The sequence below is a fragment of the Desmodus rotundus genome, chromosome 10, assembly GCF_022682495.2.
Source record: "Desmodus rotundus isolate HL8 chromosome 10, HLdesRot8A.1, whole genome shotgun sequence".
NCBI lineage: Eukaryota > Metazoa > Chordata > Mammalia > Chiroptera > Phyllostomidae > Desmodus > Desmodus rotundus.
In genome coordinates this window covers 67,319,088-67,333,582 of record NC_071396.1, presented here as the reverse complement: position 1 = coordinate 67,333,582, position 14,495 = coordinate 67,319,088, and the positions used below count along the sequence as shown (strand labels likewise).

The 14,495-nt window shown below is 37.4% G+C and overlaps 1 protein-coding gene across 2 annotated transcripts in view; it reads left to right on the top strand.

The window, feature by feature from the left end:
• PTPRM (protein tyrosine phosphatase receptor type M) overlaps positions 1–14,495 on the top strand; it is a 788,021-nt gene that overhangs the window by 503,348 nt on the left and 270,178 nt on the right. Inside the window, exons 12-14 of one of the 2 annotated variants that reach the window (XM_045187759.2) lie at positions 5,408–5,681; positions 6,651–6,687; positions 13,117–13,191. In XM_045187759.2, the coding sequence (XP_045043694.1) occupies positions 5,408–5,681; positions 6,651–6,687; positions 13,117–13,191 (386 nt within the window). The remainder of the gene's footprint in view (positions 1–5,407; positions 5,682–6,650; positions 6,688–13,116; positions 13,192–14,495) is intronic. The other variant, XM_024580360.4, reaches the window with a different exon arrangement.

Below are 14,495 nucleotides of genomic sequence, written 5' to 3'. Positions count from 1 at the left end.
GATGGTCTCAAGGCTCATGATCTAATTGTAGGTTATCTAGGATAAATCTGCAGTCACGCCAGCATCCTCTTTCCACAGAAATTTTTTCATGGTAATTTCTTCCTCTATTAGTTCTTGGGTATTCAGGAAATGAATACGAAATAAACTTAGTATTAAATTTTAACAAACTATAGAAATGATCCCTGAAAGTATAATCTTAGTATTAAATTTTAGTAAAGCAAAATATACTTGTGAATACCAGTATATTTCCTCCCTACTACTACATATAATATGTAGAGAATAGAAATTACTTCTGGATTACATTATGCTTTCAAAAATATGTGCTTCGTGGCCACCTCATTCTAAGCGTCATGACATAAGAAATGACCAAATCATAGCCCTCCTCTTTACAGAAAACGTATTTTTGTGAGTTTGGAGCAGAACAAGTGTACATCAAAAGTGGGGAACAGATTCTAAGCCCCTGAGAGGGTCTCAGTCTTTTTTATGAGGAAAGGTCTTCTGCTTTGAGTGACAAAAAATGTTGGTGTGTTGGGGAGAACAGCATTTAAATAACAAGCTAGGGTCCAGGCCAAGGTGAAGTAATAAAGGAAAAGATGTTTTTGGTAAGAGAACTCAAGATCTTGGTAGTTGGACAGTCCAGAAGTGGCTGTGCTAACCTTTTATCTAGCAGAGTTAGAATCAGGAGGGAGCTCCTTCAGGGTGAGAAGCGGGTGATCACTGTCCTCCATGCCATTGGTAAGGAGGCTTCTGGGAGGGATCAGGAGTTGAAGAGGACACTAGCCAGTTGCTAATGTCACTGCAGAATCCAGGAGTGTCCTACCTGGAAATCATTGTCACATGAATACAGATGGGAGAAGGGATTTAGGTCAAAGATATAATTACCATCTGTAGCTCTCGTGATGCGATAAAGGAGAAAGCATCTTTACACAATACTCAAAATAAATTGATGATGGGGAAGTAGATGGAGACTGCTTTGTGTGTTGGTTGTGTTTGCATTAGCAAGTGAAGATGCCTATGGTGCAGACATTTCACGTGAATGTCTTAACCAGGAATTCTTAACGCATGATGATAGCACTGTCTTGCTGATGGCCGAGACAACATCTGCTACTTAATTAGCTTTGTGCCCCAGATACAATGAGCATTTCACCTCTGAACCTTAGTTTCCTCATCAGCAAAATGGAAAAATAAAACCTGCATGTGCAAGGCACCTGGCCTAGCTTTCCTGTATAGAGTAATTCCTGTAATTTTCCCCATGTATCTTCATATTCCACTTTGTGTAGTTTATGGATTTTCCAAAAGTTGTTTTTAAAGTGAAATTTTGGAAATCATGTCGTATAGCAAACAAATTGGAGAAGCTGAGTGATAGGAGGAAGCTAATGTTAAAAATTATTTCATTTAATGGAGAGTCACTTTGCAAGGCAGTTTATTCCTTTGCTGTATCTCTTTTGTGATAGTAATTCTTCTGTGCTAAATAAAATTATGAATAAAAATATAAAATGCACTAAAGAGATCCATCTAATTCTCTCATTTCAAAGGAGAAAATAAGAAACAAAGAAATTAATTTAGAACCTCTGTTTTTCAAGGACTAGGATTAGAGCCTAGACTGATGCACATGCCTACTGCCCCCCACCCCTATTACAGGCATTTCACGAGAAAAGTCACACTTCCTCAGTGTTGTTTGTATTCATTGGCATACGGATCAAAAGTCTTCCTGGGTCAGCTCTCATCTGTGGTGGTACTATGTATGGTCTTTTGCTCTGACCATGACCCTGTATTCATGCTCTTCTATGACCCAATACTCTTGTTAATATTTGCTGCATATCCAAAATTTAGCAGCTTAAAACAACCTTTCTATTTTGTCATGATTTTGTGGACCAGCAAAAGATTAGCTGGAAAGTTTTGCCTGGCATCTTCAATGGCTGCCATCACCTAAGGGCTCAGCTGTGTAGCCTTCCAGGATGGCACACGTACATGCCTGTCAGTGATGCCGGCTGTGGGCTGGGAGCCATTCGGTACTGCAAAGGAGACGTTTGCACGTGGCCTCTCCAGCATGGCAGGTTCAGACCTTCCTTCCTAGCTAGCTTCCCTGGGGAACGAGGCTGAAGATGCATGGTCTTCTGTGACAAAACCCTTGAGATTTACACATTGTTCCTCCGTTACATTTTGTTGGCAGAATGTAGTCATTAAGGTAGGCCAACCTCATTCTTAAGGGGAGAAATTTCCAAGAATTTTGCAGATATACTTTAAAATAGTCTGACTGTAGCTGTAAGAAGTCAGGAAGACGGGGGCTGGAAACCGAAGTGCATGTTACCTCCATCGTGTTCCTTTCACGTTGGCTCTGTCGTACAGTAAGAACTCTGCCAGATTTGGCAGAGCCTTTTACGTGACCGTAAAAAGTACGTCTCTGATGTTAGGAAGTAAGAGTTGTATTTCTTTTTTTTTAAGTTTTTGTCACTGCTCAGAATTCTCTTTATCATTACACTGTAAACCTGCTGGACTACCTGTCTACTGAGCAATCGTTTCAATGTTCTACAACAATTGATTTTTGTTCAGACAGAATTATCAATACAAACTGAGCAGCAGCAGGATTACGTTACACTAATGCACTAGGTGGTGGTAGTCTTAGAACTAGCTGATTTCACAGAGTGCAAATTCAGAGCACACACAGATAGGAGCCCTGAGAGGGACTTCTCCAGGCCTTCCCCAGGCCGGTAGGCCTGGTACCCAACACTGAGCAGCTCTAGAATGACGGCGTTGTTCGGAGGAAAAACAGTGCTTTTTTGATAGGGTGAGAAAAAGATACATCTCCTTGCTGGGACTTTCAGTCTAATCTGGATTCAGTTTTTGAAAGCTGTTGTCAAGGTTTTTTTTCTCAATATTAGAAACGATTTTTTTAAACAAAACTGCACAAATAGTCACCATTCTAGCAAATGTATGTATCTTAATAAAGAAAAAGTCTGTCCCTTCAAGGTTTCTTTTATTCTCCTCAGGTTACTTCAGAACTCAAAGACATTGGAGGAGCGGGAAGGAAGGTGGGAGGTCCATTCCATAGGGACGTCGTTCCATGCAGCATCTTTGAAGGATGATCATTTTCCCATCTTATCTTTATATGTAATTTAATTAGAATTGTGCAGGATTTACTCTTAAAAACTTCTTATAACTCCAAGGTCTTGGCTTTTGAAATTCCAATCCTGTTCCTCTGCTTTTCTTATGTCATCTCTTTCCACTGACTGAATATGGGGAAGGGGAAAGGAGTATAAGAAAATATCAAATACACCATGTTCGTGGATTGGAAGAATTAATATCAATAAAATGTCTGTACTACCCAAAGCAATCAATGAATTCAATGTAATTCCTATTAAAATACTAATGGTATATTTCACAGATCTAGAACAAATACTGCAAAAATTTATATGGAACCAAAAAAGACCCCAAATAACTTCAACAAGCTTGAGAAAGAAGAACGAAGTTGGAGGGATCACAATACCTGATATCAAACTATACTACAGGGCCACTGTAATCAAAGCAGTTTGGTATATGGCCTAAGAACAGACACTTAGATCAATGGAACAGAATAGAGAAACCAGAAATAAACCCATGTCTCTAAGGTCAATTAGTATTTGACGAAGAGGGCATGAGCATACAATGGAGTAAAAATAGCCTTTTCAAATAAATGGTGTTGGTAGAACTGGACTGGTACATGCAAAAAACTGAAATAGAACATCCACTTACACCATACACCAGAAGAAACTCAAAATGGATAAAAGACTTAAATATAAGTCATAATGTCATAAAAGTATTAGCAGAAAACATAGGCAGTAAAATTTCAGATAGCTCACGTAGCAATATTTTTAGAGATATATCTCCTAGGACAAGGAAAATAAAGGAAAAAAACAAATGGGACTACATCAAATTAAAAAGCTTCTTCATGGCTAAAGAAACCATTATCAAAATGAAAAGAGAACCAATCGTATGGGAAAACATATTTGCAAATGCTAGATTGGACAAGGGTTTGATCTCCAAAATATATAAAGAACTCAAACAACTTAACACCAGGAAGACAAAGAGTCCAATTAAAAAATGGGCAAAGGACATGAATAAACACTTATCCAAGGAGGACATACAGAGGGCCCATAAACATGTGAAAAAATGCTCAATGTCACCAGCCCTCAGAGACATGCAAATTAAAACCTCAATGAGATATCACCTTATGCCTACCAAAATGGCCATCATTAATAAATCAACAAACAACAAGTGCTGACGAGATTGTGGATAAAAGGGAAACAAACCCAAGTGCACTTTTGGTGGGAATGCAGACTGGTGCAGCCACTGTGGAAAACAGCATGGGATTTCCTCAGAAAACTAAAAATGGAACTACTTTTTGACCTGGCATTACCACTGCTGGGAATATCCCAGAGAGTCCCAAAACACCAATTCAAAAGAACTTATGCACCCCTATGTTCTTAGCAGCGCTGTGTACAATGACCAAAAGTTGGAAATAGCCTGAGTGCCCATCAGTAGATGAGTGAATCAAAAAACTGTGGTACCTTTATACAATTGGAGTGCTACTACACAGCAGGAAAAAGAAGGAATTCCTACCTTTTGCAACAGCATGGATGAAACTGGAGACTATTATGCTAAGTGAAATAAGCCAGTTGGTGAAAGAAAAATACCATATGATCTCACCTATATGTGGAACCTAATCAACAAAACAAAAAAATGAGCAAAATCAATCCAGAGGCATAGAATCATGGAATAGACTGACAGTGGTAAGAGGGGAGGAGGGAATTGAGGACTGTTTGAAAGAGGATGAAGAAAATAGTCAAAGGACGTATGAGAAGGACCCGTGGACATTGACAATGGTGTGGGGATTGACTATGGAAGAGAGGAGGGCTGGGTGGAAGGGAGCAAAGGGAGAAAAAAAAAATGGGACAACTGTAACAGCATAAACAATAATAAAAAATAAAATAAAATCCATTATATAAAAAAAACATTGAAGTCAAAAATTAGTTAACGCTTATATTGCCTTTTTAAAATAAACTTATAGTTAGTATAATTTTATTCATCAGGTACACTGTTAATTGTCCACAAATTCATCTTCAGTTTCATTTGAGAAAAATAATACTTTAGTGTCCTCCCATAAACAGCAGAAATTGTTATATAAAACTTTTGTAATTATGTGAATATTATTTCCTAAAAAAATTGTATTTTGGGGGATGAGAGATTCGGCACTTTTTCCTCTCTCATTGAGCAAGTGTCGCGCGAGTGTGTATTGCGTACTAAGCACTTACTATTGACTAATCCAGTGTGTTCTTTGTTTTGGATATCCTTTGTGCCCACGCAATTGGAGGCAACGGGCATCAGCTCAGTTATCAGAAAATATCACTGATAATTCTTTTTTTTCTAGTGTCTACCAAATAGTTGTTGAGGAAGAACGTCCTCGAAGAACAAAGAAGACAACAGAAATCTTAAAGTGCTACCCAGTGCCAATACACTTCCAGAACGCTTCCATCCTGAACTCACAGTACTACTTCGCTGCCGAATTCCCAGCAAACAGCCTGCAAGCTGCTCAGCCTTTTACTATCGGTGATAACAAGACGTACAATGGATACTGGAATACTCCCCTTCTCCCTCATAAGAGCTACAGAATTTATTTTCAAGCTGCTAGTAGAGCCAATGGGGTAAGTTTTATAGATGGCTGTTTACTTAGTCTATGTAGGGTTATTAATGGGAACATAGATTAAATAAGAAAGTAGTAAGAAACGGTCATGCTTTGTGTGTTTTTTACTTGTAACAAGTGTGGTATTTTTTTCTCTTTTTAAAATTATATAAACCTAGGGGAATTTATGGAAAGAAACTGTTTCGGTGGAAAGAATATATTGTCAGTATGATGGTTTTCATTTTCAGTTTTTAATTGTTACCAAAAGTTGGCTAGTAATTCTGCTAGGCTTATTGTTTTACAGGAAAACAGTATAGCTACAACACATACATTCGGCTCATTTAAAATATTGTGAGATTCGCAACATCTGTCTTTTCAGCATATTCTGTCCCATTTCTTTGTTTCCGCAAGAGTTTATGCTTCCTATAGCTGTGACTAAATTAGCTATCGTTTTTTTTTTTTCAAAGAGAAAACAGCTTTAGAAAGACAATATGTTAACAAAATAAAAACTATCGAGTCATTCACGAATTTGTTTTCCCTTTTCTGTTCAGACCAACCCAGAAGTCTGATAAGATAGCTTTGTCTCCTTAGAAGGGCAGGTTTTCCAGATACAACCCCGGTTTGCCTCCTTCATGGCATGTGTCTGGGTATCATCATTAACTTGACTTCTGCCGTTGAAATGGGAGGAAATCTGGGACAAAATGTGTCTGTCTGGCGGCCCCTGGCCTCCTTCTACCGACCCTTCCTTGCTACCTGTGCAGGCACATTTTGTGTTTAGCTCCCCACTCCTAATCTGCTCGGGAAATGCCCACCACCACTGGTACAGGAGCCGGAAGGTGTATCTGAGCTTAGTTCAAGGAGTAGCGTCATGTGACTAACGCCACACTTGGAACAGTGCGACCTTCCCTTATCAGTATTTAAACAGAACTGCAGATACTTTTGTTTTAAATAAAACATGAATAGTGATTTTCCCCCTCTTTATTTGACACAGGAAACCAAAATAGACTGTGTTCGAGTGGCCACAAAAGGTAGGTTGAAACCGTGGGATGCTCTCCTAATTTGTCCTTTAAGACTTTAGAGGGTATTTGAAACTTCTTGAGATATCAACTCCGCTGATGTGAGTGCAGATGTGTACGCATGGTGTGCGCGTCTAATGGCAGCTAGCCTTGGCAGCGAGCATTAACTTTGAAATGCTTTTAAAAATAAGTCATACTGCTCTGTTCCAAGCAGTTTTCAATAATTATCTTTTTAAAAATTCTTTTAAAATAAAATTTTACATGACCTCAGTGCAGATTTTTTAAACCATAGTACCACACACAGCACTACTGTATCAAGTGAGCATTCACATACAAATACTGGCTTTTCCTTAAAAAGCCAGTACTTTGCTGTAGTTCTGTAATCCACGTGTTTTTGGGGGGTTTTTTAAACAATGATGTGTGTGTCTTTTTGAACCCCGTAATCAGGGGATGTTATTGTGGAACCTGTCTCCCAGGCCTGGGTCAAACCCTGAGACTGTGTAGTCGAGAGTGAGCTGTGGAAGTGGCTGGGCAAACCACCTTCGGCTCACCGCACAGCGGCCCCTAAGCAAGAACGTGCGCTGTGCGCCGGCTGTGGTGTCATCCTGGCAGCCTTGCAGCGCGGTTTCAGCCCCGCGTGTGCAAGTGTGTGGGAGAAAGTGTTGAGAGATGTAACATTCCGCGTTGAAACGAGGCATTATAAATTAACACTTGTAGTTAAATACCCTCCTGCAGACACAGCAGTCACCGTGTGAGCACGGGGCGAGTTCTGTGTGATTTAATTTAGATGTGATGGTGAAGAGGGGTCATGGGGTCTGTGGCACTAGACTTGATCAGCTCATAGGCGGTAGTCTCTTGATGGGATCTGTTGGGTGAAAATACCTTGTTTTCATTGTTTAACTGTCAGGCGACAGGATTTGAATATATCATGGATGACCATCTGCATTTTCAAAATTCTCATTGAATGCTTACTTACGAAGATACATGAACTTTGTATTCAGATTGCTTGACAGATATTTCTCGGTTTCACGTTACATGCCAGGCACTTTGTGAGGCGCTCACCTCATTTGTCTTTTGTCCTCATGGGCTCATAATTTTATTTCCAAGAATCAATTTATGTTGATTTGAAAACACTCAATCTTCATATATTGTACCTGATCAGTGCTTTTATTTATAGGGATAAATTAATAATAAATGAAATTAAAGATATTGATGAGCTTTGTAAACTGTAATATGCTATTAACTATTAATTATTACAGTATTATGAGGCCCTTGAGTGAGATATTCATGTTCTTAGACCTCCAGGTCATCACCCTTGCTCAGATTGCTTTATTGAATTCTACATATTGTTGAAGTCTCAAAAGTAAATCCAGTTCCGAGTGCCTAATTTATAATGCCTTATGGTTAACATCACAGCTGAAAATCACTTTCATACATATGTTCCTCTTTATTTCTTTAACATTATGTGAGAAAGGAGACAGGTATTGCTATTGTTATTCTTAAGGTGAGGAAAATGCATATTTTGGGAGACAGACTGACTTACCAAGGTCCCTCAGCTAATAATCAGCAGGCCCAGGCTTGACCTCAAGCGTTCAGACTCCTCCCCCGTGTCTGTCACTCATGGCTGTCACCCAGCGGAAGCTCTCTCCAGCTGCAGTATTGCACAGTATAGGTGTCTGTTTCCTCTTCATTAGAATTAAGTCACTGCCCAGTTTATTCTGAAAACAGTGAGATATCTGTCAGCATGTTCATTTACATACGCAAATAATTATACAATATAAATAACACACTAGTAAATATGGAAATCTGACGTTCGCTGTTTTCACAATAGAATGAATTAGATAGTGATTTGGATCATTTTCTTCCCGCAGCTAGATTTAATCAATATTGTAATTTGTTTTTTAATTCACCAAAGGATGATTAAGCAATCAGATGACCTGACTGAGTATTCCCCACTCATATTTTCTGAGTCATTTGCAAACATTTACACAGCAACAAACTCTATCCAAATAACCTCTTTAGAGGTAAGAGGGGAACAAATTTTAATATTCATTACATAGCGTGGTAATTTCTATTCATACAATCATAATACAGGAGGAAACTACACTGTTGCGCACTATTTTATTTTGTTAATTTCTTCATGTGCATGTACAGGGGCAGAGGCGTCCCTCCCCGGCACAGTTGGATGTTTTACCGCCTTTACAATCACGACGTTTTTCCTCACTCACACTAAGCTCTTTCTGCAGTGGGGGAAGCATTTCCGTTTTGACTACTTAGTCATAACAGAGGAATAGTCAGGTCTAATAACTTTACTGGTGCCATATAGTACAGAGGTTTGAAATTTAAAGGAATTCAAACATCCTGACTTTTTTGCCACATATTGCTGACAGTGTGGTGGCTTAATTGAATTTTCAGATACCGAACCATTTTCCTAAGTAATGTTTTGAATTTATAAAGATTTCAGTGTTCTCATGAAACAACTATGGACAAGTGTCTTTATATAAAATGTTTGGAGGTGGGTATGTTTTTCATGAGGAACTAATTTATAATTCCAAGTACAAGTATGTCTCTTAAAGATGTATTTCATATTATTTATAAATTTAATGTTTTGCTTATTTAATCATATTCCAAGGGTATATTTTGACACTAATCATCTCAAATATAAAGCCTCATAAAAATAGACACCAGAAAAAACCTAAGATATGTTATTTCATATCGTTAGTGTGGGAGATTGCCTATATTTCTATGTGTCCTCCTTTACACATCTAGTTCCTGATAGATGTACGTTACAGTAACTTTGTTGTTTGCTGTAGGCAAGCTCATGACAGAGTTCTGTCTCCTGAGGTGAAAGATGAAGACACCATTCAGTGACAATAGACATGATGCTTACCTGTCGCCCTCCCAATTATAGGGTTCTTTTTTATCTCTACAATGGAGTAAATAGGAATGGTTAGCTATTTCAAAACTCTCCTAATTTCTTTTATTTTTAATCACATTCACATTTTTATAGTTGGATTCTTTTCAAGACCATTTGGTCCGACTGTGTCTTGGCAATCAGTACATGTGCTCTCTCTAACTCTGACGTACCTTATGGCTGCCTTAGGGTAACTGGTAGGGTTGAAATGCTTTTTATGCCAGGTTTGGAGTAGTTTGTTGTTGATCCATTCTAAAGTGACAGGGTCCACTTAAAAATCCATGTTGTTTATTAAATGAGATATATTCATTCTAAATATTATAATAAACAATCAGTTTAAAATGTTTACTTTTCATCAATCTTAATATTCTCCATACTATAATGCCAGCTGTGTTTCTCCTTGACAATATAGCCATTTGGGAATTTTCTTATTATACATTTATTTTTAAAATTAATGTTAGTCACAGTGTGTTCTGTAATATTTCCAAGTACAGATACATAAATATATTACCTTTTACATGTGGAGGTTATTAGTTCATAAAGGTTTTGAGGATTTTTTTGGTTTTTGTTTACTTATTTTTAGTGAATGGGGGTTAGAATCGTATAATCTGTTCCTTTCCTTGCTAAGATTTGGCTAATATCATTGTAGCTAGAAATCAAAACAAAAACTGCATGAGAACATATTCTAAATTCTTTTCAAAAGTATTGCAGTAGTTAGACCTTAAACCTTAAACAAAAAGAAAACAAATCATTGTTCTAATATCATATTTTAAGGTGAATTTTCTGCACAAAATTTCACCATTTTTACATTTAGTATTTTATTTAACTTACATTTGTACTGGAATGTGCATATGCTTTGCTAGATCTTCAGGAAACTTTGAAGCATTTCCATTGCTCTGATACAGTTTCTAACTATATTCAGGAATTGAGTGTTTCTTTTTTTAATCACCATGTTCTATGAGACATTTCTTTAACTTTTTTTTTTTCTGTTCACCATTTTGTTTTTTTAAAAAATAGCATCCTTTCTAGGCTACAATGCTACAGAATGAAAGTCTCTGACAAAACAACGGAAAACAATGTCTCGACATAAAACTAACAATTCCTCTTAATTTTTCATGTTCAGTGTAGGAGAAAACAAATTACAGAGTGAGACCACTCACATATGCTAATCCGCTATCATTGAGCTATGGATTTAGAAATGGAAACATAACTATGATATAGATTTATCATTCAGCGTTTTATAGTGACAATATTTTTTTTTCTTGATCTGAAATAGTCTTTATAATGTACCTCATAAGTATATTAGGGCCCCTGGGAAGCTCCTAAGTAAAAAAAGAAAAAAGACCTTTTTAGCTTTTTCAGCCATACAAATGGCCCAAATTATTTGACCCAAATTCATTTTTAAAGGAACACTAGAGTCATGTAAAACTTAGTTGAACAAATACTGGTTCATCAAATTCCAGAAGATCCCACTCCATGCAACTCAAACAGCACTTGGGCAGTCTGGTACACCACGGAATGCACTGTTTCCTCTTCCGTGCATACAATCCTTTGTACCTAAGGGAGACCCGAAGTTGATAAAGCATAGAATTGGAATTTCCGACCTTATTTTACCAAATTTAGTGATTTTCTCTTTAAGGCATTTCTGCTGATATTTTAAGAGAGAAGACAGCAAATAATTTTACATTGTAAATATTTTAGACTTTGTGAGCCAGATGGTCTCTTTCACAGCTACTCAGCTCTGCCATGGCTGTGCGAGAGTAGCCGTCAGCAGCCTATAAACAAACAAGCACAACTGTTCCAATAAAACTTTATTTGTAAAAGCAGGCAGTAGGCTAGCTGACTGCTATTTTTAAATAAGTTGTAACATAATCAAGTTTTTTCCACATAACTACAAATAATAATCACAATTGAACACTTTACAATACAGAATACAAACATCATATAGAAACCTTTCCTGATATCTGTAATGTGCTTTTTTTCATGGGAGTTTTGAGCCTCAGATTTCACTTAGCCTGCCTTTTAGTTGTGAATACATGTCTGCCCATCTTAACCATTTTCAAGTAACATTTTGTTCATATTGTTTCACATTTTTCAGTATTGTATAGTTGCTCTGTTTTTACATAAGACAATATAATGTTTTCAAAAGTAGGATAGGTACAATCTTCCTAAAACAAAAAGCATATAGGACTGTTGGTTGAATAACCAGTCTATGACCAAGCAAATGTATGTATGTATAAACTTGAAGTTGGTACCAACTTTGTAGTAAGTCTGAGAAATAGCATTTTACTGTTCACAATTTGTTATATCAGCATGCAAAATTGCATACCATATCATATCAAGAAAATTATCTCTGTAATACCCTGGGAGTTCTCTGTTTTCTGACCAAACTGTTAGCTTATTCATCTCACTTAGCAAGACTAGAAAGCTTTCATTAATAGTGTGGGAAAGGCGATCATACCACTTTTAAACCCAGTTGTTGCAGTTGTCTAGTTACCAGGAGCAGCACTGTCGGAACGGTGCAGGGGCATATTTCAAAATATTATGCAGCAGCAGTTTTGGGTTTAATTGTCTGCAGATGGTAGATGATCTATTTTCCTTACTCGCTGCCACATTTCTAATAGCACCCAGGCTGTTCCATGTAAATTAGTAATCTTTCATGTAAGCCTGTCCTTAATTTTTCAGTATATTTTCTTTGCATCATTTTCCAGCTGTATCATGTTAGAACTGATGTTTTAATTTTCTCTTTTTTAAAAATATCTGTGTGTCATAAATGTTAATCATTTAAACACAACTACTGAGCCCTACAGGCAAACCAGAAGCCCACCTGGTCCACTTCAAAAATCTAAATTATGTCTGTGGTCACATGTCGGCCATGAGAACTGTAGCAAAGGCAGCGGTTAGTTTTCATTTTTCTCACCAACGCTTTGAGATGCATTTTTTCATTCCCTTAATATGACAAAATAAGGTTCCTCATAGAAATGTTCTACATGAAATTTAGTTAGCAGAGAGGTTTCTCTGCATAAAAAATTTTTAGTGAAAAAAGATAATGTTCTTCACAAAAGATGATTTTAGCAAGAAGAGAAAATATTGTGACTTGAGCAGTAGAATTTTAACTAACTGAATAAATTTTAAAAGCCTATAGTTTTGATAATCAGAATTAGCAATGAATCTTTATACATCATACTCAATAGCTATTGGAAACATTGTTCAGTCTAGAGCCTTATCTAGGACTAATGTGTTTGTTTTCACTTTTTTCTTCAGTTGTTCTAGCCAGAATCTCAGCTAAAGCTTACAATTGTGTCATAGTTAGAAATCTAACTGCCTGACTAAAGCTTGTTTAAGGGAAAAGAATTCAGAAAATTCAACACCTTGCTATGGGGGTTTTTTTCCTTCTCTTTTTGTTGTTGTTGGAACAAAGTTGAGACAATGTAATATACTGACCGAGATTCTCCTTGCTAGCCTAGCTTCAGTCTGGCTTTTTCTTCCCTCATGCATGCTGACCTGGGAATCTTCCTTTGCCATAGCTGCGATAATCGTGACTCAGCTTACAACACCTTACATTCGCATCGCCCCTGCCGCAGGCGACGACCAACTGACAGGTCAGATGTTCAAGTATAGATGAGTCATCTTGCCCATTTCCTGCTCATTTTTTCTCAGCTTCCTTTCCCCTCTACATTTCCTCCTTTGCTTAAGACTTGTTTACAATGTTTCAGATTCTTGGTACAGACCCGTGCCCGCATTAAATGAAGTGATGTGCTTGGCCTCTTCTCTGTGCACATTTATATCCATGCATAAGCACAACCCACTGCATGTTTCCATCGTGTGTTTGTCTGTTGGTGTGTTCCTTTCTAGCCGAATGTTATATAGAAATGAAATTTGCTGGATTTGCAATGGCAATGACATCAAACAGGATTTCCAACAAAATCCATAAAGATGGATTCACAGTAATCCAAATTAAGCTAAAAAGGTGTTGTGGTTTGAGTGTGAGAGAGGTTTATTTTTCACCTTGTAGGATCCAGTTTGCAGACAGTTAGCGATACACGAGCTTGTCTGCCAGTGTTATAAATTGAAACTGCTCAACACTGTTTGGGGGGATGCTGTTCTAATAGCTTTGCGTGTACATACAACTGGAGCAAGGCTGACTGCATTCCTTTTAGATCCTTGTTCCAAAGCAAAGTATTTATATGAAGCAGTGGCACATCTGCAAGTCAAATGCATTGAATAATTTAGGGAAGTTTTTAAAAAAACAAATGGCTTAGAGTCATGGAGTTGAACTGTGTGCTTCTTCATGCCAAGAGAAAGTAGCTTGTCCATTCACACGCCCCTTAAAGGCCATCTATATAAACTCATCTAGGAAAAGAGTCCAGTAAATCACTCCAGATTGAAGGTGAGTGGTCAGAAAACCCCAGAAGACAAACTTCTGTCCTGCAACAAAAACAAGTCATTGTCAAGATTTCTGACATAATTATAAGGGCATGACTGAAACTCAGGTTTCCAAAGGATCATTGATGTCATAGTTCTGTTGCATGCAGTATAAGCGTGATTAAAGATGAATAATAAACACAGAACTGCTTTCCATAAAATTTCTACTCCAGTTGTTTTGTATGTATGAAGTTAAGGAACATACCCTGACATTTAGGCGGAAAAAGTAAAGCTTAACTCATGGCAAAATTTCGTAAGTGTTTAGGTTGTTCCATGGGCTTATTTTGGAAAGTAATGCAACTGAGACTCAGAAAAATTATAGACTAATTAATCTTTATAAGGTAAAGAAATGTAGGCTAATTCCACTTCTTTCTCTGCTGCAATTCTCTACATATTTTCAGCCCTCTGTTTCAGGCCTACAAGCTATAAACATATTATTAACAGTTTTGATTCCGTCGCTTTCAAGTTTGTTTTAAGCATA